At 34.7% G+C, this 25,327-nt stretch overlaps 1 protein-coding gene across 1 annotated transcript in view; it reads left to right on the top strand.

The window, feature by feature from the left end:
• LOC108684648 (RNA binding protein fox-1 homolog 2-like) overlaps window positions 1-25,327 on the top strand; it is a 248,440-nt gene that overhangs the window by 154,669 nt on the left and 68,444 nt on the right. The window contains exons 5-7 of the mRNA XM_018189083.1: window positions 4,140-4,406; window positions 4,903-4,956; window positions 25,210-25,302. Of these exons, the coding sequence (XP_018044572.1) occupies window positions 4,140-4,406; window positions 4,903-4,956; window positions 25,210-25,302 (414 nt within the window). The remainder of the gene's footprint in view (window positions 1-4,139; window positions 4,407-4,902; window positions 4,957-25,209; window positions 25,303-25,327) is intronic.

The raw sequence follows: 25,327 nt of genomic DNA on the forward strand, positions 1-25,327 counted from the left end.
TTGTCGATAAATAAATCTTTTGTCTTTATCGACAAGTTAAAATTATATTAAACCAAAGGAAGTTACGAACAAAATATATTTTTGCCAACACGAATTTTGTGTAAAGCACGTATCGCTTGAAATTTGTTCAACAATTTTGCTGTTGTGGTAAACTTGTCAGCCATTGGCTTGAAGCAAGTGAACGATGCTGTACCGAAAGTTGCGGGAATAAATGTTCCGCGTCAATTGATATCCGAGTGTATTTCGCGCATCTCCGCCGTGGACATTGCACGCTACCAGAATATTAAGTAGTTCGTTTGGATACCGATTCCCGGGACGAATAGAAGCATAGCTAACGAGGATGACTCGGGAGACTGCTCGATGAGATGCGGAGCTTTAAAAATTCAATTTGCCAGTTCCATGTGAGGTTTGCCTAATTTAGGAATATTTTAATAGTCGAATGTAAATTAAACTCGAGAAAGTGTAAATAGTTATAGATAAGTAAAAATAAATTTATTTATTAAAAGCGTTTTTTATATTCCGTTAATATTATATTTAGATAAATATGACATAACAGGCAGCGTTGTTACAAATGTCAACCTAAAATAATAATTCTTTGCAATTTCAGTTTCTTTTATATTTGTAATAAATCCCAGTCTTTTGTTTTTTTGTTACTTTGATTCTTATAAGTACAATAATTATAAATATTTAAAACAATATTTCTTTAAAAAATAATAAGTACAACGGAGTGTAATAATTGTATAGATTAAGAGATATGAGTAATGCAAATGATGTGAGAGGAAATCTCTTTTAGTTTCTATTATTTTATAAATATCTTTCTCATTTTTATTTATATTTTAAATCTTGCTGATTTGTCTTGTACGAAGTATAAAAGTCTCTCACGGTTTAAAAAGGAAGCATGAAATTAACGGGAAAATACCTTCACGGCAATCATCGTGTTTTTCGCTAATGCTCGAATACGTCGAAGTCTTGGGAAGAATAATGCTCTCGAATATCTGACACCAATATCCGCAAAGTCGAGAGAGGAAATACCACCGACGCGATTTCGATTATTTCGTGCTACGAACGTCATTCGTCAAATCGGAATAATTTCGTTAAATTGGAGTGCCAATTGCGAAACGAAAGCAGAGAGATACTCGTATTTTCTTTAATATGTCACGCAAAATATCTTGTTAAGAAAAAGCATTGGAGTTAATTTTTTTCGATGTTTGTACATAATTATGTGCTTGTTTGACAAATTTCCATCCATTACTGCTAAAATTTTCATTTAATGATCGAAATAATAAATCAAGAATATAAGAATTTTAAAATAAATGGATAATAAATGAAAAATAAATATATGTATATATATATATATATATAAAACATTTGGGATTGTGAATAATTAACTTGTTTGCGTTTTGAGTTATTAATAAAATAATTTTCTTTATGAAATTATAGTCATAACAGTTGAATAATAAATTTTAGTTGTACTTAATTTACTTTGTATCATAATATTACTACATTAATGTGGCGGTATGTAGAAATTATACGTTAATATTCAAATAATTATATATTTAGATAATAATATTCTATAATTATTTAAAAGCTTTGAAAGCGTTACCAACACAGTTATTGTGCTACATCTTAAATAGACGTTGAAAAAGACATTATGAAATAAAAAGATGAAAAAATGTTCAACAGAGAAATAAAATGAAGAATGGATAAATGAAGAAAAAAATTGTCGAAATTTTTCTCAAATAATCGCCAATGGTGTACGTTAAAAGAATGGATTGGGGAATATATATTCGTGGACGTTATGTCGTACGAGGGTTGGTATAGCTCGTTCTGCTTTCCACTCTGTTAAATTTTCGCTCGCTACCGCGTCAGAAAAGCCTCGTTCGCCTCTTTTGCACGCGTAGATTGGGGCTGGAAAAAAAGTTTCAATCTCCCACGAAACAAGCTTTCACCAACGTCATAAAAGTGGCCCGGCAGTATATTGACGCGCTCTCATCGCAATTTGTAATCCGGCGATGATGCATCGACAATGCGTAATGAATAATAACATTCGATCTACAATAGGTATCGCATGCAATAATTAACAAGAGAAAGGAAGGCAGAAAATTGTAGAAAAGTATATTTAATTACCTAAATTTTTTGATAAAAAAAAAAATTAATTTTTTTTTAAACTGAATAAATCAAAACCTATGAATTTTTTAGTTAATAATACAATTTATATGCATAATTCGTGTAAATTTACCGAGTGTATATAGAAATTAATTTGTGTATTTTATTTAAGTGGTTTATTTAAAAAATTGTTTATTTCTGTTGCTTTTAGGACTGCGAAAATTTATATACTAAAAGGAAATGGATTACTAGTAAAATAGTAGCTTTATGTCCCAATATTTCGCAAGTTACCCGAAGTAGCAGCTGTGTCTGACCGTGCACGGTGCGCATTCACTTGCTTGCCGTTAGTAGTGCAGGCATGATAAGGTCGGCCATTTGGCTGACCACTTTCAGATATTACCACTTACAGCTTCCGCCGTGTTCCCAACTTAATACGAACGATCATATTCCTGGCTTATGTTCCATAGCCGCGTTCACGTACACTATAAATCATTGTTTACGATCTATTCGAGATTGGATGTACTTTAGTAATAATTCCATGTCTTAGACGCCTCAAATTACACGGAATACGCATGCGAGGAACGTGATACCAAAATATTATCAAGATATGATTTACACATTGTTTTATCATACGGCAAAGCTTCTAGTTTTGTATAAAACTAGAAGATATAATTTCCGTTTTATAGAAGATTAATAGTTTTTTATGAGAAAATATCAGTATTATTGTATAATTTATTATTGTGTCGCTGAAGGAGAATTGTTAATACGATACAGTTGGTGGTGATTTACCATTTTACCATTTCATCGATATAATCAGTCATAGTATCACGCAATGGTAACGTTACACATTATATATTCATTGCATTAAGTAAGAAGATAGTAAAATTTCTTTCCATAGATACATATGATAAACATTATACCAATCTACATACGACGCACATGAAATTATATATTTTGATATAATAACAATATATTTTATCACTTCGAATTCAATTTCAAGTCACGGAACGACATAAATGATTTCCATTTAATATGTTGGTACTAATTACTGCTTCGTCGTTATTATTAATAGCAGTACCACATGCAAAATTAATGCCATTAATATTTTCTAGAATATATCTCGAATGTTGAACAAATTTTTCCGCCTCGCTAATTACACAGTTGTTTATCGTAAATGAAGCAATGTTTCATCATCCCGCGAGCGCAGTCATTACTTCGCTTTGCGTCGTCTACCATGTTGCTGTGCACATTATGTCGGCATATATTACAGTAACTCTACACGCACGCCAAAGTATCGCAAAGTAAAGTTTGTAGCCGCATCACCGAGTTGTTTGCGCCATTTATTAGTCTCAGCGGTACTTTGCTTCTTCTTTTTATTGATTCTCTTGTCGCGCATCAGTTATTTTCTATCTATCTTCTATCTACTTTGCAGTAAATATTCTAAACACTGATTTCAATTTTTCACTTTTCTTTTAAATTTTTTATTTATCATCAAAACTTCGTGATTTCTGACGACAATTTTCGTATACATAAGTACAAAACATATATAAGATTTAAATCAGCAGCAGAGGAAAAAAGTTAAGATATAGGATTTGTAATAATAGGAAAAGTATGTCATGTGTGAATAAGTAATAGGTTATTAAGGGAACAAACGCTGAATTAAAGGAAACAGTAATATGTAGTGTAGTATAAAGAATTTAAGAATATTCCTATATATTGGTTCTAAAATTCTCTTATATTGGTTCTACTTCGTCTTATGATAAAAGTAGTTTAAATATAATAGTTATTGTAAGGAGCGTTTGCAAGATTAGACTTAAAGATATGGATGGATATGTGTTAAATTTATTTTTGTAAATCAAGTCCTTTCCCTGACAATGCAAGCTGAAATAAATTTTAGTCTATAAGATATTCTATTTAAATCGAAATGATACTTCTTGCTATCGTTTTAATCAACAAGCCGGATTTTGTGATTTCCTTTCTTTGCATTATCAAACGAACAATTTCAAATTTTGTTTTTTTTTTTCCGACAATAGTCGGAGGTATTCCAGGCTGCAGTAGTAGCAGCGGCAGCTGCAGCCGCGGGTGGCGGTGGCCAGCAACCAGCACCAACACCAGGCGGTGGCAATGAGACCAATCCCGAAGGTGGAGTGGAAGCTACTGCGTTGGTACCTGTCACGTCAGGCGCGACGACACCCGCGACAGCGACACAAGGCACCGACCTCAAAGGTCAACCAAAACGCTTGCACGTCAGCAACATACCTTTTCGTTTCCGAGACCCTGACCTCAGGGCAATGTTTGGGGTAAATAGTACAATTTTTTCTCACCACTTGTTCATGTTTTTATTATTCAGTGTCTTTATATTTGCTTTTGTTGGTGGGAGATTGCTCGCCTTCCACTCTTTCGATTGTGATGTAGATAAAAGGAAAAATAAATGTATACACATTATTATTCTGTTATTTTCTTGCCTCTTTTAATAAAAAATAAAAATATTTTTAACGAACTATAAAAAATAATAGAAAATGATAGAAAGCTTCTAGAAACAAATATTTTTTTGTTTTATATATACCGATAATAATTTGCACGATTTAATTCTATTAATGTGGAAAAGTTTATATCAAATTTCCTTTTTTATGCAAAATTTATCATATAATTTATATTAGTAATATTAACATATATATATATAATAAATTACGTTATTATATATTATTTTTATATATCTTTTATATTTTATGTTCCGCTATTAATATTAAGCGCATACTTTAATATTCTGAATTTGGTAAATATTTCTCCTTTCAGCAATTTGGGCCAATCCTTGATGTGGAAATTATATTTAACGAAAGGGGAAGCAAGGTAAGCTCACGTCGCCCTTAGGCTGCGAGCCACCCCTATCAACCCCTAATAATATTGCTACTTCTAAGCTAATATCATATCCAACGAAATTCTCGCATCCAGAACGAATGTTATTTCTCATATTTTTTTCTAAATTCACATCTTAATTAATAATAAAAGCCATACATATCCATGTACATAAACACAATTAAATAAAATATTTATTTTTTTTAATTTGAAATATTTATCTTTCATGTATTGTTATTGATAATTTGAAAAACAAATTGAAATGTCTTTATATTACGTGCTTTCGCAACAATTTTCAGAATGTTTATCATGCATTTGATGTTATTTTGTCATTCATCTTCTTTCTCGCGTGTAGTTGCCATATCAGTGACAACCACGAAAGCACCGTGCACGTGACTCGTTTTTCTATCACGTGGTAGTTCCTCTCGTTCATTTATTGGAAAAGTTTTCCGCAGAACGCCGACGAACGTTCTGGATGCGAGGATGTCGCGGGGATCGTAATGATCTTGTTAACGGATGCAGCAGCACGAACAACGGTCCATCGTATGTATATATATGTATGTATATATATATATATATATATATATATCTTCGATACGAAGAGAGGAGGCTGAAGAACTAATATTACATGCCGGAAAAACAGCGATATTCCTTGATGAGAATACGAGAACGTGCTGCTGCAACTGTACTGCGTGTACACGTTTCTTTGCAGCGCGATGGCGACATTCCGTTACAAGCTCACACTGATCTTGATAAAAAGTACTTTGCCAAGTACGAAGTGCCATTGTCAGTTATCAATTTTCTTTTTCGTCGATATTATGTATAATTCTTGACTGTGATTTAGGCTTCTATATCCATTTCGGTCCAATATGAATTAACTTTAATCTCGGTTTAATTTACTCTGTATCTTTTTCTTAAAATAGGAAGTAAGTTAAACCAAGAAAGTTAATTTACATTGATAGAAATACAGATAATTTTTCGAGAATTTACGAATTATTAGGTCTTATTTTCATATCGATTATTTTCATTATTAGCCAGATCTATACTTATTTCCTTTCGAAAAATCGTGAAAGGTAACTATTGATTCGCGACAGAAGTCAGAAAACATCATGCGAGACGTGTAGTCGCGATTGCCGATCGTTTATATAAATGATATTGGGAAAACAGGAAGTTTTAAAGAAAAAGGTAACACTCGCGTTACATACGGATTTGTAATGCAAATTGCTTTCACTGTGGATGACAACGGAGATCGGGATAAGATCCGCAGTAATACATCGTGTCGACAGCTGGCATCCGGCGAATTGGACGGAGTGCATATTCAATTCTCGCGTCCAGTACACTCAAGTGCACTTCATCAAGTCGCACCGGTAACCCAGTATCCCAATGGCGTCTGTCGACGTCACGTGTGGCGACCTACTGTTGATTAGATGCACGAGGTCGCGTCTCAAGACTTAATGTACCAACTCGGAATATCTTGATATTTATGGATGTTATCCCTCGTCAAATTTTTTAAGCATCTCGACATGTCAAGAACTATTCCCTGAAAAATTGTTCTCCGATCGTTAATCATCTTTTATCGGTGTTATGAATCTGGATAAACACTTCCAATTTTTTTGTGTCTGTTTTAAAAGACTGAGATCTTCTTTTATGCTCGAAATAGAACTCAAATTTCTTTATCGGTTCTTAATCTTCTTCGGTTAATTCTCTTAACATCTCGACAAAAAATGTTTATAAATATTTCTGTAATAAAAATGAGAAGATAATCCTCTTTTCAGACAGTCGCAAGACTGATATCTCCAATCCACAAATGTTAATTTTTTTTCTATTAAATCATAATTTTCAAGTTTAGTTTACTTAAAACAATGAATATATTCATCAAAAATTATTTCACTTATGAGGGTTGCATGGAAGGAGGCGATCTACAAATAATGCTTATAAGCAAACATTTGCACACGATACTTCCGGCTAGTTAAAGTACAAAGTTGAAGTAACTCTCATGTAACTCGTGTATAAGAGTATTATGAGAAACAAGTTGTGTTCGATCGTTTCTCAAGAAATCTCAGAATATCTTTAACCTCATATTACATTTTATGCTTTCGTCATCGATAATGCTTTCGTCATCGATGTCACTTGCTTTGCAATGAAAGGAGCAAAGTCACGCAAACCGATATTATACTTCTTAACGTATTATGCTTTTTCTCTTGCGTTCTACCCTACAATTCACTTCCCGAATGAATTCTTGCCGGCATTGTTACTATTTTAAGATCTGCAACATCGATTTTCTCATTATACATTAACATATATTGTTGCCAATTACCATGATTACTCTGTAATCAATTAATACGTAAGCAAAAGCTTAACAACGTTTGCCGGAAATAGAAATGATATTTCGATATTTGATTAGAATCTAACATCAAATTTATGATTTAAATCCACGGTTTTACAGTTGTTTTATCGATATGTTAATATTGGAGTGACGTCGAGAGAGCTTGCTAAGAACTCGCAATTGCACGTGTTTGCTGTCGATTAGACGATTATAGTTGAATCCGGTCCGTCTGGGTCGTGACGGGTTGTACAGACAGGAAGTCGATGTCGCTTCGCATCCGTACTTGTAACGACCAATCACGGGACCGTGATGTAGAACGCGAAATGGACTACTTCCAGTTTCCGGAGGGCGGAACGCGTCGACGACGACAGAGCTAATTAAACTCTCGCGCGACTTGCAATTTGCAACACCTAACACGTTCGGTGAGGCACTAGCCGCGAAATCGGGCGCGACGCGCATTTTTATTTCTTGCCCACTCGTATTGCGACTTAATCGGCGTGGATCGGTCGCGTGAAAGCGGCTTAATCGAGTGCACATGAAAAAGGAAGAAAGAAAATCCTGTGATAAGGGAACACGATCAGGCACTCGAGCCCGATACAGCTAATAATTCGTTGCCGTATTACGGTCAATTTGTTACTCATTCCCGGTGTTCACGTGACTGACTGCCAGCCGTAATAATGTAGTCCATGTGAGGTATAATCCGGTCTCGTTTTTGTCGTTCTTTTTTTACCACCATCTCGCCACGCATAATCTAACATTTGCATAGGAATAAGATACTTATGTGAACTACGCGAGATTCTTAAAGAGATTAACACATACACGTCAAATTGCACTTGATATAAAAAAAAAACAATGATAATCTCACAACACATAATCTCACGGCGATATTGACGATGTATGACGTGCACCTTGCAATTACTGTATATACCTATGCTAGTTGCATCAAGCGAGTCATTCCGCGAGCGAACAATTTCGCATGTTAGATACGCGTACATGTCAGGTAGAAATCCTGCTATCAGTATCAACGACAATGGCACTATCGTCTTGCCCTTTGCAATGCAAATATCTTTTGCGAGGTCGACGTCGTGCTGGCACGCGGTAAAGCACACGTAGAATTTACTTCAAACGGCATAAGTGTCGCCATCGCTTTTAGTGCTTAAGCGATTCCGAAGGCGTGACAGGATCTGATACTTCAGCAGCACGCTATTAACGGACGAGTGAATAATTATTATATTATATTAAGCTAAGACTTGAGGTCTTAAAAACACATCTGTGTCATTGTTATCACGATTGTTAAACGAATGTTTTTACAAAATCTGTAAAATCTTTTTCTGAAATATTGCAACTTGCTATCTGCGTGCTTATTTATTGTGTCAGTAAAAAATTTTTTAAAGCGGAAAATGTGTAATATTTATAATATAAAAATATATAACGAGAAAAAACTTATCAGAGATTCAATATTTTAATCGAGAAAGATTGATGATTATTTTTTTATTTACGCGTGTACAGTTCGCGTACAATTTGGAGATTAATGATTTTTTTCGTACGATTTGGAGAATAATGATTTTTAAAGCGAAAAGATCCTGTCACGAACTTCGGCATAAATTTTTCATTCGTCACATTGCTTTTGTAGAGTGCACGTGAAACGATGATTTCACGCGTTCGATTTGATAGTTGATTCGATACTAACGCTTTTCGTTATCAATGGAATTTAAAAAAAAAGAGAAAAAAGAACATCTCTTGCATGCTGCAAAAGCAACGTGCCATTAGTGATAAAACAAGCGAGTGAGTGATCGTGTGTGATTCTATGAGAGAGACCTTTTCTCGAAAGCTTCGTCAATGTAAATGGAATGTGGCATCCCTAATGAAGTGCAGCATTTTGGAAAAAGAGATACTTTGAAGCCAAGGTGGGAAAAGAGCGCGAACCGAGAGTCTCCTCCGAATCTCTCGAAATTTACTCATATATATCTATAAATATGTATCTAAATATATTTACAAATGTAATTTAACAAAAGAATCAATAATTAATGAATACAGAAAAATTAATTACAATGTTATCGTTGTCAATATTAATTGAAGGATAAAACGAATATTTTCATCGCAAAATGCGATTAGTATTTCAAGGTGCTCGGTACGCGCGCTTTTCCGACACCACGTATGTGCCAATGACACGTACATACATATAAATATAACCAATGGTGTTAGTTCTCGTAGTTGTTAGACGAGCTGTTGCATTTTTACTAGCTAGCCTTCCGCATTTTATCATTATTTAGCTCCCATTGGTTATAAGGCTGGTCGTTCCACCTCGTACACCGTGTCCGTAGCTGCCTGTGATGAATCAGTATCCGTTCGCGAAAAATTTCAGAAAGTAGCGTTAATATAATTGTTACTCATGCGGCCAATTCATTTTCGAACAATTACGATGCTCGCCGCATTTAGAAATTCAATCTCGAAAGTATAACTAGTTAACTTTATATGACTTTACTGATCGATTTATATTAATTTAGATAAAAGTATAATATTCGATAAATAAATTATAGAAAAATTCATGAAAAATATGAATGAGCAAATAAATATTATTTTGCGCATGAAAATGTATAATTAAAGGAATAAAGATTCCACGAAGAGAATGAAACATGCGCTGAAATTTGTTTCGCGTGTTTTTTTTATTGCGACAGCGAATGAAGATTAAGTGTCTCAACGGTAATCTCGGCAGCGACGAACACAAAGTGTAAACGGGTGACTCGGCCGCCGTCACTTTCGGTCGCGGAGGAGACCCTCGGGAGATGCTGCCCATTTGATTTGATGAAACTTTGTCGCGTCTCTTTCCCAAAGCTGTTTCTAACCAAATCCCATTGTTCCTGTCGTCGTCCCCTACGAGTAGTCCCAAGGAATTTCGAGGTGTATTTAGAGCCAGAAGAGTCACGCGACTTCAAGAGAGATAAAACGAAGGGGACTGAGTAAGATTACAGAGGAGAGGCAGGAAGAAGATTCATCCCGATCATGGGATCGAAGATCCATCCTCTCCTTAGTTTTCCGGGATCAGACCGATTGTCCATTGAAAATTAGCCGCTGTTCACACACGAAATGGTTCACACCGCGGCGAGTCTTTTTTTTTTACTAATCCACCTGCAATATAAACAGCATGATACGTATATATAATACTATTGCATCTTCCAAAGTTTATTCCGGTGTACGCGTATATGACGACGTCGTCCGTATACGTGTATACGCATTATACGTATATACTTCTATCTGATTGTTATCATTATTATATATGTAAATAGTAGCCGCACGCTTTTGTCTAGGCGAATCAAAGGTATATAATAAACGGCCCATGCTTCTACCTCTTTTATTAATCACGTATGTGTCTTAGGATAGAGAAACGCTGCTTATGACTCCGCCGTTCCTACTTTTTTTTTTTTAATCTTTTTGTCTCTCTTAAAGGCGGATCTCACACCGTTGGCTCCTCGTTGCAACGAGTACTACTGTTATTATATCCACCTAGAACCATCCGAAACCATCCTCTCATCTCTTGTGTATAATCCGGACGTCCGGTCTGATCTCGCGAAAGATTGCAATTCTATAATCTTACCATTAGAATTTAATTGCGAGGGATAATTGTGAATGAATTATCTGTAATCGTATTGTTATTAATAATTACGCTATTATTGCTTTTAATTATATTTTGTTAATTAACAATTAATTGTGCGAATTGAAGTTATAATGAGACAGCAATATATGTTATTAATTTATTGTTACGCTATGAGAGTTTCATTAAAAGGATCAATGCTGTCAATTAGAATGAAGACACTTTTAAACAAGATGATTTAGAATTCTATTGTAGAGAAAATATATTTTCGCAGAGAATTATATTTTCTCTATAGAATTAATTGATTTCTCTCTATACAGAAAATATTGACTAGAAGATATTAATTTATTATTAACAAAAATATTTACGGAAAGCTAAATAGCTTCGATAACACCTCGAAATTCTCTGGCTCCTTCCATTCCTAAGCATTTTTACTAACAATTCGTGTTCAACGATCTCTTAAAGTTAGGAAAAAAAAGAAAGCAACAGAAAGAGAGTTAATGTATGAAAAAAGAAAAAAAGGGAGAAAGAGACGAAAGAGAAAAAAGAAATCTCTCGTGCTATTTCCATTATCACAAACACACACGCACATCCACCTTATCTCTTAACTCACCCTCTATATATATTTATATAATCTTGAATCTCGTATTGTTTTGTGCGCTTTATATCGCTGTTTGCCAGCTTCGGTCACAACTTCAAATATTCTTCAAGCTCCCATTTTTCTATCCTGTCCTATCTGTGATTCCCACAAACTCCATCCTAATCCCTTAACATTTCTCCGTCTTCGCCTTCGTAACTATTGAGACATACACGACACACGTTGACAAATCCGTGACATACAAAACAAAATATCAGTGTTACAAACGACCAATCGCTCGTCATCGATTTTTTTACGTGGTAAATTAATTTCTTTTTCTTTACGTTGATTTTTCTTCTTTTTTTTTTCGACTACTTGCCGTTTCCCTAATGAACGATTATTGCCTGTCCGAGATACGTACGGCCACTATCTCCCACCGGGTGTCTATTACTTTCGTCGGAAGTGCAGTGAACGTCGCGATCCTCGCATTCGTCTTCATTCTTTTCTACTCTTTCGCCAGCACTATTGCCATCTGCGCGCGCGTTTTCGTTTCTTTCTAAAGCACGGCGGTTTTCTACTTCCGGTACCGAGGAACGAGAAAATATCGCGCATTAGCTCTGTGCACCGAATGCATCGCGCACGCCGCGTACTTACGCTTTCTTTGTATTTTTACGAGTGCTCTATTTTTAATGCGATGCGATTCTGTGGAAATCTGCTGGCTAATCAAAAGGGAAATATTGTGCTCATAAAAATATATCTGTGCCGTAAGTATTCGATATTATCGTTTTCGTAAAAAAAGAGATTGATAATAGCTACCAAATGTTAAGTAAAGTAATTCTAATCAAATATTTGATTAATATATAACCAAAAATAGTTTCATTTTTCTATAAATATTTAGTATATTATTAACGGATTATATTATTATGTTTGGTGATATTTACTAAATATGTGTATTTAGAAAAGTAAAATTATTTTTAGTTTTATTAACCGAACATTTGATTCGAATTATTTCACTCAACATTTGGCAATTATTATCAAATTTTCTTAAATTTAAATAAAGAAATGAACGTAATGTGAATCGGTGATGCAAAGTGCAAATCGGCAAAGAGATAGATCTTTTCGCGTGTTCGAGAGAGAGGATACACGAGACATTCGGGAAAATTCCATACACATTCATTCATTTGAAAGAAAGAGAGGAAGAGAGATAGAAAGCAAGAGAAAGAGAGAAAAGCGAGCTTCTCATCCTCTCCGTATAAGCCACGAAGTAAACAGGCCTCTCCGTATCTTTGATCCCAACACCTCGTTAACATTCACGCATTATATTGACATTAATGTATTGGTTAATCAATTGTTTTGACTTGGTTGTTCATTGAGAAATAGCTGTTCTTTTGGAACACTCACACGCACACGCTCACACCCGGTCGGCGCGCGAAGTAGTGTTAATATCTTTTTTATTCTGTCTTGCTATGTTTCGCACCTCACTGTTAATTAATTGGGTAATTATTATATTGTTACTCGCCATGCTGTCATTGACTCGCTCGTATACGTCTGTACTTACATACATACGTACATATACACACATATGGTACATACAGATACACGCGCGAGTAAACACGTAGAGACCACGTACACATTTTATCCCGAATGATATCGGTGTGTCGTTTAGGCGTCGTCACTTCTTGTTTGCACAATATTAGTAGATTGATTATCAATTTGATAGTGCAACATGTGCACCAGGGTTGATCGAGTTTCATCATAGATCAGTGAAGTCTTCGTTTGAGAGAGGAGTCTTGAAAAGGTGACAGAATTCGAGGATAATTTTACGTTTTTTCAAAAAATTATCTTTCACGTTCAAATATCCTCCTTATAGTAATGAAAGTAAAGATCTCTGTGAAATATTTTCTTGTTTTCAATTCAATCGTATAATTTTTTTAATTGAAACATTAATTGTCTATTATTCGTTAAATGTATATTATAAATGTCAGTAAATCGGTAATTATCGATTATTTTTTATTCCTGTTAATCGTTAATTAATGATATCCTCGACTCGCGGCACCTTTCTAAAAGATCCTTTCGTTCGCGAGTTAACGATCAGTAGCTACAAGTAGACAGATTGAGCTCTCCGTTTTGCGTACTAACCTCATCTCGAGGGCAAGGAATGCGATTATTAACACAACTACCTTAACGCGAGCCGGAGGATATTGTTCTCTTCGGGGCACGATCGCAAAGCGCTGCTGCAAGTGTGTATGCGGGATTACTTAATAAGTAGGCTTCTTTTTCACGAGTAACTGGAGTTCGTGCACGTGTCGGATGTTAATATTATCTACTCTTTATTTTCTCTCCTTTTTTTTTAATTTCACATACAAGCTTGCATGGGCAGAGTCACACATTTGTCAGGGGCGTATGTCAATATCGCCACCTTTAACGGAATGATCACCTTGTAAGTAGAAATAACGTAACGCCGTGGTAACGAGAACCGGCTATAACAGTCTTTTTATTTATTGTAAATAAGCACGCACGTTTTTTCTAGTCGTGACGATTGCAGCACTACGCTGAAAAATGAAGACGTGTGCCTGGCCGATATTTCGCGAGAACTCGCAATATTACAGCGAAACGCCACGAATATGATACGATTGAGAATAATCGATAATCATTTCTACGAATAATTAATAACGAGTTATGAATTGTCAACTACATTTCCACCTCGGATGAAATTCTTCGTGCTTAAACGATAAATTCCTTTCTGCGTTTTTTTTTCCGCATATTTCGCATATCTTTTTTTCGCCGTTCTGACTAAACGAGTCGAGCGTAACGGGGTTTCCTGGAAAAATATAAATCTCCGCTAAAATGTCGGTATCACACTTTTCTGAGCGACATAGAAAAGAGAGAAGAGACGTGCGCTCGCGCGCTGTCTGGGGGAACGGTTACTTTACGTCCGTCGCAATTAAACCTCACTGCTATATTACGGCAGGTGCAGTAATTAATCACAGCCGCGAAGAAGCAATTAGTCATCCGCCTCGCCTGGCGTCTTCTTTACTACGCGAGAGTATATGTCTGCCGGTGCAAAACTTGGTTGTTCGCGTAGTTCGAAGTGTGTAATTTAGAACCAATTACATTCCGATGTGAGTCCGCTAATACTGATAGATGCGTAACGTAGACCTTCGATTGATGTTCCCCTCTTTTTCAGACGTCACAATCGTTCGCGCATATCATTATATCATTGTTGTAAATGCGTCAGCCATAATGTCTATCAATGTCGATTTTGCCATTAGGGAAAGTCGTGTAGTTATTTGTACACTGTACAAATTACGGACGAAAATCGTATCGGGAGCGGTAATTATCCGGTCGAATGTGGCAACGCTTAGAATATCGCAACTCTTGAGCGAGCGCACGTTTCCTCAGTTTATGAAAAATGCGATTTATCACGCGTACCTGTCCCGATTTTAATCTCAAGCGTGACGACTTCGATTAGAATTCTTGGTTTAAGCTGCTATTTGTGTTAGACTTTATCGGATTTGTCGAGAATAAAGCATTGTGAAGATAAAAGTATTCAACCTGGAAATTGCTTAATTGTTTAGCCCTGTTAATTTATTTGGATCTATTTGACCTAAAATATAATATATTATATTTTTACAATACTAATATATTATTTAAACTTTTTCTCTAGTATTTATTTTATTCGTTAATGTATGAACTTTTTTTGTGAAATTTTTAATTTAATTTTTTTATAGCTTTTTTTAGAACTTTTTAATCGTATTGTTCCAAATGGTATGATTGTACAGTAAATTTAAATAGACTAGTATAGGGTTAAGGATATTTGTGTAATAATATCTTACGCAATTTTTGTTGCATTTAATTCTATTTTTTTATAAAAGTATTATTATCTTGTATGATAATGCGTTTAATTTCGACATTATTTTTTCATATCATACTTTTGAAGAACCTCAAATAAAAATACCTCAAATTATTTTATTTTTTGTCTAAAGCAAATCGGATCGGGAAGAAATTTTTTTATGCGTGCTTTTTTTGATTTTTGATGTATTTCGCAGGAAGTATATTCTCATAATTCGCAATATAGATATAAAAAAACGTAATCACTATAGACTATAAAAAAAAGTAATCACGTAACGAAATACACGTCGTTAAATCGAAAGTATTAAGCGATAAGAGCTTGAAAATAACCTTATTGTTACGGTTGCCGGTGATAAAAGCAAACAAACGCGCGCAATCTTTCGTCCTCATGAGAGAATTTTCGCGACGAAGCGCGGAAACAGGAAGAGGAGGAGTGTTTCTTAATCAAAAGGGTGCAAATTGCGCTCAAGTGCTCCATTATTCGTCTCCGCTCGGTGAAACCTTTTACATGGCGCACGCATATACGCGGAACAATGGCCCGACACGAAAAGAAGGAAATTATTCTTAATCGCACTTCCAGCCGCGACATCCGATTTTCATTAATGACATTTGTCCTTCGTTCTTTGACAAACGTTCACTCGTGACTAAGCACTATACGCCCGTTCGATCAACCATACAATGGACGTACAATGGACTGTATTAACCTTTAGTACACATGATTAGGTCATTCATGTCTTGCATATTCTTTTTTCTTAGAAATACTGGGAAACCTCAAGTAATTTATATCAAATTATAGCATTTATACATAATTTATTTAATACACAACTTTACAAATTATGGAAAGAACAGTTTTGCTGAATATTTACACTGAGAAAAATTTCTGAAATTGAAAATAGATGAATCAAAAGATTCTGATCATATCAATCAGAATTCTGATTATTTCAATTAGATTAGATTTAGAATGATATGAAATTTTTTTCAACTGGAATTATAATAGATATTCAATTAGAAAATTTTAATGTTTCGATACATTTTCAACCAGAATTCTAATTAAAACACTTTTTCTTCAATATAAAAAAGCTGAATACAAATCTGAAAACATAATTTTGTTGCATTATTAAAATAATTACGTAAGAATTTCAAGAATAACGAACATTGCTGCAAAAGTTTTAACATGCAACTAGCAATTAATTTGAACGTAATTATTTTGATGATCAAGTTCACAAAATTATTTTTAGATTTGCATCTATCTAAATTTTTTGATACTTCAACAAAATCATTCTTTTTATACTTTTTCTGTACTTTTAAAGATGTTAAAATATAGTATATGTTAGAATTATTTGATAATTATATAATTATAGTAAAACTAATGAAAATTAATTCAGCACACGAACGATTTATCGTGTATAATAAAGAACCAGAAAATTATCGTATGTTTAGAGTTAATGGTCAACCGGGATTGTAATGTTTCTTGTTTACGGATTCGCGAGAGAAACTATCGTTCATATTACCTGTTCGATCATCGTGTTTTTTCTGTAACTCCCAAATCATCGTAAACATGCTTACAGCTATCATGTGGTTAAGAAGCTAATCATCCTCTCATTTTCGAAAATAAATTATGTCGTAAATTATTTTATATCGTTTATATTTAAATCATATCTATATCCCCGTTTTTTTTTGTTTAGCAGCTTGTTTTGTTTTTAGTAGAATTTTACAATTTTTATTATTTTACAATTTTTCTTCTTTTACTCTCAGCTTTTTTGACGTTGATAGAATAGATAAAATATTGCAACGATATTGTTTTATACATTGTGAACGTAACGTTTCATGTTTGATGTAAAATCAAACTATGCCCGTTTTATTTTATTGTATAAACGTTTTGAATGGAAAGTTAATTCCATTAAAGATAACTTTATGAATTTTCGAAATGTATTTTTATATATTTACGTTGGGCATTAAAATGTTGTATAGATCACATGGATTGAGAAAGAAAAATAATTGATAAAAATTTTCTTGATTTTTAAATTATTCCGTTGTGCAAATATAAGATAAGAGGGTACAATTCTGAAAGAAATAAAATTTGAAACCAAATTCGAGATTCAGATTTGGAAATCTTGTTCTCATTGTGTAGAAGATATTAAAGGAGAAAAATGGTTGAGTAATTTTTATTTTTCAGGGCTAATAAAAATATTTTGACTATTTTTGCCGAACTTTTGACAAACTTTACTTACCTGACAGTAAAAATACTGGAGGTGGAAGGTAAAAAATACATTTCAATAGTAGTAAGTTTATTCAACTGATTATTACTTTACAGTAAATCTTACTATTCTTAAAACTATAAACACAAACAACTCACAAAACTTTATGTACTTTTTTTTACCGCACAATAAAGTACATTTTGTCAGCGCTAAGGCAAGAAATACTCATCGATAAAATAAATTCTATTGAAATGACAATTTACAGATTTACTTCATGAAACGTAAAAAATATTTTCCAATATGATTATAATCGGCAATCGCTTACTTATTAGAAAAATAAAGTAAATTTTACATAAGTAGATGCCTGAATGGATCTGCCAGTTTATAAAATTTACTAGGATTCTAACGCATATTAATTCACATTTTTCTATCAAATAAAAAAAATTAAACTTAAACTTTGAATATGAGATTCAAATTTTATTTTATTCAGAATTGTATCATGTTTGAAATTGTACCACTTTATCCTACATGAAGCTATATATACGAGAAGAGGTATAGCAAACCAAGAATAGACTGAATACGACGACCGACGACCGCGAATTATAGAAGTGGGATGCTGAGTGCATCGACGCCATTAAGCGCATTGCAACATGTTGCATATTCTCGAGCACGACACAAGTCGTTAAATACGCGTGACCGCAAAGATTGAATGTGTCTTTTGACATCGCGTCCGCAATTGCTTTCCGCAAGTACTTTCCGCCGCACGAAATTTCGGTGCTTGTCCTACATCTGATTTCAACGACGTGATGATTTCGTAATCAATCGACCATGTTGTACCTTTTGTCTCTCATTATCGTCCTTGTCATATTTACAACTGCAGCTTTTATTTTGTCGTACCGAATGGAAACTTCATTGTTACTGATTAACATGTATTTTCTCTGCGCTTAATTAATATATCACTTCCTGTTTTCAAGATAGTGAATATCCATTTATATTGCGTGTTTGACGGTTAAATGTACAATAATTTTCATGGATTATTGATTTATTTGATTAATTGTAAGTTGCAAATTACATCAAATCAAATCAAAGATATGATGTATAGACACAACAAATGACAGATAAATGGAAATTTAATAACGAAATGTAACTAATTAGGTTTCACGATATTCTCTGTATTTCTGCCTTTTATTTTCGTCAGAATTCATATCTATATTCTAAATTTTTTTTTTAAGCGGACAAGGAATAACAGGTTCTGAAATTAAATCGCGAGTCGCGAGATAAAAGTTCACCGCAGTATTTGCGGTTATTTCGAATTGCACCACCGCAATGTAGCGTGTAAGATGACGATCTGCGAGGCATAATAATTATAGCTGGGCGTATCGTTTCCATGGTTGCGAGTATACGCGGTTTATAGTTGTCAGCTCTAAACACTCGTGTAAGAAAGACATGGCTTTCTTGATAGAAGCTCTGATTAATAGCAAACGTGCAGCTTCGCTAAGCAGGCCATCCTGAAATGAACGACTTTGCCTCGAGCTACTCGCGAGAGTAACAACATTGAAACGGAATTTAAATTATATGTAGTTACGAATTTGACAACACTAAACGATATTTCGATATGAAAATTAATTTCCTGGAGAGAGCACATTATTTTTTAAACTCGAATATTTTTATTTTTTGTTTCATTTGTTATATAATTTCAATTCACAATCTTGACTGTATTAATTATTACAATATTCATTATACGCACTTTACACGGTGCTTGTCACTTTATTTGATAAATTATTTCTCATCGTAACAAGGGTAGTATTAAGAGAACTGATGCTAGAACTTATAATTATGACGCCGTCATAATTATACCTTCTTGTCGCGTTGGATGAAAACTTTAGTGCGCATTCTATATATATTAAAATCGTCAAAGATTTCAATGTTAAATGTATTAATATCATAGAGGAAGCAATTTCTCGTAGTGTTCGCGAAACGCGCGCGTTACGTCAGCGGAAGTAGAACGTATACGTTTTGTATCGCCCACTTAAAGAGACTCCGGCAGAATTCGTGGTGGATTAATTGCCTGATGCTTACTCTCGAATATCCGCGGCGTGCACGCCAGCTACAATTTTCCGTAGCCCGATAAGACTCTAAGGAAGTTTTCGCTTGGCATCGCGATCTCCTCGTCACGAGAACGGAGCTTAAAATACATAGGAAATACGAGCGGCCCACCGCTGGTTTTAACTCGCGATACTCATGAAAATTATCGTGAAAAAAAAGCTTCGATGAGAGATTCTCGACACGATACGCTCACATGCACTATCTTTTTCGATTCGGAATTGCAAGCGAATACGAAGTTATGTTCTATGACACGCCGTTTTGCATTGGCTGTTTCGCGCAAAATATCACCGATCGTGAAAATAAATTTATATTCGTTTGTATTTTGTATCTCGTTACGATGCAGTTCAGAATAATTTACATTAATTATAATCAAAGCACGTCATGTTTACAAATTATGTAATGTATGGGAATTTGTCTATCGATGTTATTTTTATACGAGCAATAGTAGTTTTTTTTGTAAAATTAAAAATTGAATTCAGAATCTCGAAGAAATTTTTCAAAAATAAAATTTTATAAAGAAAATACCTTATTTGCATAGAAATTTGAATTCCGAATAATGAATTTTCGATGTGTTATGACATTGATTGATATAAATGAGACTTTAATCGAACATTTATTACATTTTTCCAAATTTAAATTTCGTATTTGTGTGTATTCAGACTCATTAAAAAAATTATTAAAATTTAATACTGAACAAGATTTATCCTTGCATAATGCGAAATTTATAGATTTATAGCTTTTATAGATTTATACATTTTCTCGAATGAATATTACAATTTAATGTTATACTGCGATATTCGCAATGGGATTCGATAATTTAAATGTTACATTTTCTTCGCATCACAATTTTCTGACAAAATGGGAAATCAAATTCGATAGCAACGCGTTCTTCTAAACTGTTAACGTTTCGAAATGAATTCATAGCTGAGCGATGAAAAAATCGTTGTGTATGTATTGAATATGCAAATAAATTCTTGCGATTTGTGCCGTATCTTTGCATACGAATCCTAAAAATATCGACATGTCCGGCGCGATCATTGACAGTAATTTCTCAAGCGAATTGTTATCTCATTCGAGACTTCGCAACATGAAACCAGCGTTATGAGAAATAGCGAATAGAATATTGTTTATTACAACATCACTAAAACGATTTATAAACATTTTATAAATAAATACTTGAGAAAGAAAAGTATTTTGCAGAATGTCAAGTGTTTTTAATTATGTACGTGATGGAAAAGATAGAGATAGAAGGATAGGAATTTTAAGCACATCGAGATATTATTTTTGTATGGAGCGGCGAACTCAATTATCTTGCCATTCTTTTTCACTCTGATGAAGAAGACGCTGTTAGCTTTCTCTGGCCCAAACTTCAATTACCTTTTAAAATTTTTTAAATCTAATAGATTATATAAGAGTTACTTTTTATTTATTTATTCGTTTATTAATTTAAGAGAAAAACAGCTCATCAAGATAAAAATCTGTAAGATTCTTGTGCAATATAATTCATATCATTAAAATGCTTATCTTAACTTATCTTATTATTATTGCTGTTTCTATGAACGTCTGATTTTACATACACAGGATTGCTACAAAACTAAAATACAATAATACAACTATTCTACAGTACAATAGATGAAAAATGTAACACATATTTTTTATTCTTATTTTCTGCAGATACTTGATAATTCTGGACAAAAATGTAGGTTTATGCCGTAATTACGGATAGCCATCGGGTACAGTTTAATTAAGTGAAGTTCGCTGAAAAAACCTAGGCTTGTGTCACCTTCCCGCGCTATCTACGCAAAGAGCTCAGCCATATCATTAATTATTCGCGCCAGTCCGTTGTCCTGCGACATCCATTTCCGGTTACAAAGGAATCCCTTGTGTATATCTTGCCTGTTTGGATCTAGTTAACTCTTTGAGTCGGCGGTCCTTTTCGAAACGAACGATAATTGACATATATAATTATTATATATCCCACTGTGTTAGCCTAACGAGACTCCAATTGTAATTTAACTACGCGTTTGTGATAATTGTTAAACAAAATTATTGAATACTCGCATTTATTGATTTATACTCGAAACTGTTGAATAGATACTCGAAACTGTTGAAGAGTCTATCCATAATTTACATAAAATCATTTTCATCGTTTCTTCACTTTTCTAGTTTGTGTCCATTATTCGATAAGTGCAAATATCGATTATGAAGACAGGCAGATATTGCAAGGTGCTTGGTGGCGCGGATATTATTAAGGACAGAAATGCCGGATTAAACCGACTTTGAAATATCGTGGGTCCGGCCTTCGTGCGCGCACTCGCTCCAGTTTTGCCACGTCCGACTCATAAATCGCATTTTCCGCGATATTTCGAGGAGCGAACTGTATCCTTCACCACTGATTAGAAAACTTCGCGCTTCGCCGTTTTTCGCTCTACCCGAGGCCGTATTTGATTTGACTTTAATGCGATTTTTCGCGGTAACAGCCGCAGCTCGTAACCATCCCCGGCAACAGCTCCGTGATCCGAGGCGAGCAAAATGTATGGCGAACTCGATTATCTTGCCGTCCTTTTTCACTCTGATGAAGAAGCCACTGTTAGCTTTCTCCGGCCCAAACTTCAATTACCTAATCCTTTTAACGATAAAAGCATCTCCGATTTCAGTGCGGCATCAGGCGGAACCGTGCAATAAAATATCGCAGAATTCACGCGAATTTTTGACTTAATAATGATGCTCTTTGTGATATTTACATAACTATTTCTATCTATTATAGGAGAAATTAAACTTCGGTTTATCTCCATTCAAAGCACAGATTTCGTAGAGTTATATTTAATGGGAATGATATAAGTTATAAGATCGATTTGACGTTATCCGGAGAAACGCTGTTAAAAATTGACGTATCATGACAGCGCAATCAATCACGATCGTTTTTCTTCGACACTATCATGATTGCTCACGTATTTATACGCATTCGGGTTTCTAAAAATCTGGAAAGTTATATATTTTCACGTTTTACTAGAATTATTTATTTATTTTTAAAGATTATATATTTGATACATTTTTAAATATATGCTCAATTGATTATTATCAACTTCTTGATAAAATTCGATAAAATGGCGAGATTCGATTAATATTTCATTTTATTTGGTTTTTCACGTAACTAGCAACCTTCAAGTATTGTAAAAGTATTAATAATGAGGTCGATGATAATAGTCGACGTGTACTCATGTCTTCAGTGTTATTCCGGTGACTTCATGAATGCGAAGAGGAGAGAGAACTTACCACCATGATAATATTCAACTGAGTCGACAGCGGGTTATCATGGGGCAATATCTACGGTGGCTAGGGAGAAAACTTGACTGTACTCGAAGCAAGCGGACACCCTCGTGCAGCGCAATCGATCGTGCTCTTCCTTCGTGTGGAACTCCCGTTCTCCGCGACATGAGATAACGTACAATCGTGATGCGTGGGAGCGTGCCATGTATATCGATCTTTCTCTACCAAGTTCTTCCATTCGTACACTCCAAATTTCTCGGAGTGAACTTTCACTCCAAAAAAGTGAAAATATAACCGCTTTTGAAAAAGAAAATATTTTATTTCTTGAAAAAGAGTGACAATTTTCAAGAAGTGAAATATTTTCACTTAGAGTGAAATTTCATTTCAAGAAATTTAGAGTGTATACACCAAGTGATATATAGCAGCGTATATTTTGAATCTAAAAAAAAAAAAGAATGACAAAAGGGTTCACCCCTTCTCGAACAACGATCACGATTCTAATCTTTTTCCTACTCAATTTCCCGTTATTTTTCAGCGTCAGAAAATCCACACGAACAGTGGACAGTGACACGCACACACATACACACTTGATAGGCTCTATGCCCTTCCTGTCCTTCACCCTTATGACTACATGACTAATTGTAATCCCTTCAGTCAAGTTTTTTTTATTTTTGTTTGTTTTTCTCGTACACGCACCTCTCGATACAAGCAAGAGTCTTTAATGATATGACGATGACCGTGATATGATACGATATGATATGATATGATAATGAAATGATTAATGTGATCATGATCATGATTTCTTACCATGGTTTTTATATTTACTTATTTGTTGCACGTTGTTTGGTGCGTCTCCGTAAGCAGTATGAGGCGCTCGCAGACCCCCTGGTCGTCGACATTTCGAAACAGTGCTCCCTCATCCCTTGAAAAAACGAGGAATTAATTTATTCGAATGTCTCCGTGAGTCCTTTGATTTAAAAGCGATTCTCAACCCTTTCAAGCCCTTAGCCCAAAAAAGAATCGATATCTCGCCGTCAATTGTAATCTTTTCATTTTTGTGAAGATAAAGATTATTAGAATTAATTTTATTGTCAATTAGGTTAATTTATTAATTCATTTTTCTTTGTACATGTATTATAATTTTATGGCAAGACAATCCAGACAATCACGTATGCCATTATACAATTAAATTTCAACATTTGAAGTGTATGTATATATTTCTATGACACTTGACTTTTTAATAATCTAATTAATTGTTTAAAATGTTGTGATTTTTTTCCAGTTTTATAACAACTCTTGTTTTATTTCTGGACATTAAATGCGCGAGTTCTTAGAGTATTGTTCTGAAACTTTGAAATAATAAAGTGCGGATGATAGGATACGAATAAATGGATAGATAGCTATTCCTTTCAACTTTTGCGATAGCGGTAGAATAAGAGAAGCGCGAGATCTATGGAAAATAACAAAAAACGAGATATCCACGAAAGCTTCTGTCGCTTCGTCGCGTCTCGAGGGAGCCTCGGGAATTAATTAGCGTGTCTCGCGCGATACATAACGGTCCAGAGAGAGAAAGAGAGAGACAGCTATTGTGCATCAAAGAAATAAATAGGGCTGGCTTGGAGAAGGAAAGGTAGGGCTGAGGGTGATGGAAGGGTTCAAAGAGAAAGAGAGGAGCACAAAGGAGCTGGCCGGTGTTGCCCGCGGCGAAACGAAAGAATCGAATTTTCTGCGTCTTCCGTCCAATCTTCGATGAGAATGAGATCCTCTATTGACTCTATTCGATACGAAAATCCGTTCAAAGATCGGGAAAAGAAACTAAATGGTCGAAAAATGTATCTCGCACATAGTTCATAGTTAAACGCGACGAAGCTACATATTATGTCTTTTGACATAATGATAAATTTTAACATTTTTTGCAAAAAAATTATTGATTTTTTGTACATACTGTAGTAAAAAAGATAATTAAAAATCGATGGAAACGCGCGCGTTGTTCTTTACCGCATTAAACGAAATGAAATCGTCGCAATGCGAGACGGGGGTTGCTTTTTTTATCAGTCCTCGTTGCGCCCCGGCGATATCCTTTTCGAAATATCTTCCATGTATGTACACCCTTCCCTGCCCTCCACTCCCCCACCACTTACCTCACTAGTATGTACATATATTATTATATGTACGTAAATGAAATATATACATAACGCGCGCGCGTGTTACATGTGTACGCGCGCGCGGAGACGAAATGTCGGCCCAGCCAGTCGGCTTTTTGCGGAGCGCTGGCAGTCTGTAAGTTGAGTTTAATGCATGTTGTTTTGTCTGTCCTTGCATGCAGGGATTCGGTTTTGTAACATTCGCAAATAGTGCTGACGCGGACCGGGCACGTGAGAGGCTACACGGCACCGTGGTTGAGGGCAGAAAGATTGAGGTGTGCATGAACTTTCTTATACTTA

The sequence above is a fragment of the Atta colombica genome, unplaced genomic scaffold, assembly GCF_001594045.1.
Source record: "Atta colombica isolate Treedump-2 unplaced genomic scaffold, Acol1.0 scaffold100, whole genome shotgun sequence".
Lineage (NCBI taxonomy): Eukaryota > Metazoa > Arthropoda > Insecta > Hymenoptera > Formicidae > Atta > Atta colombica.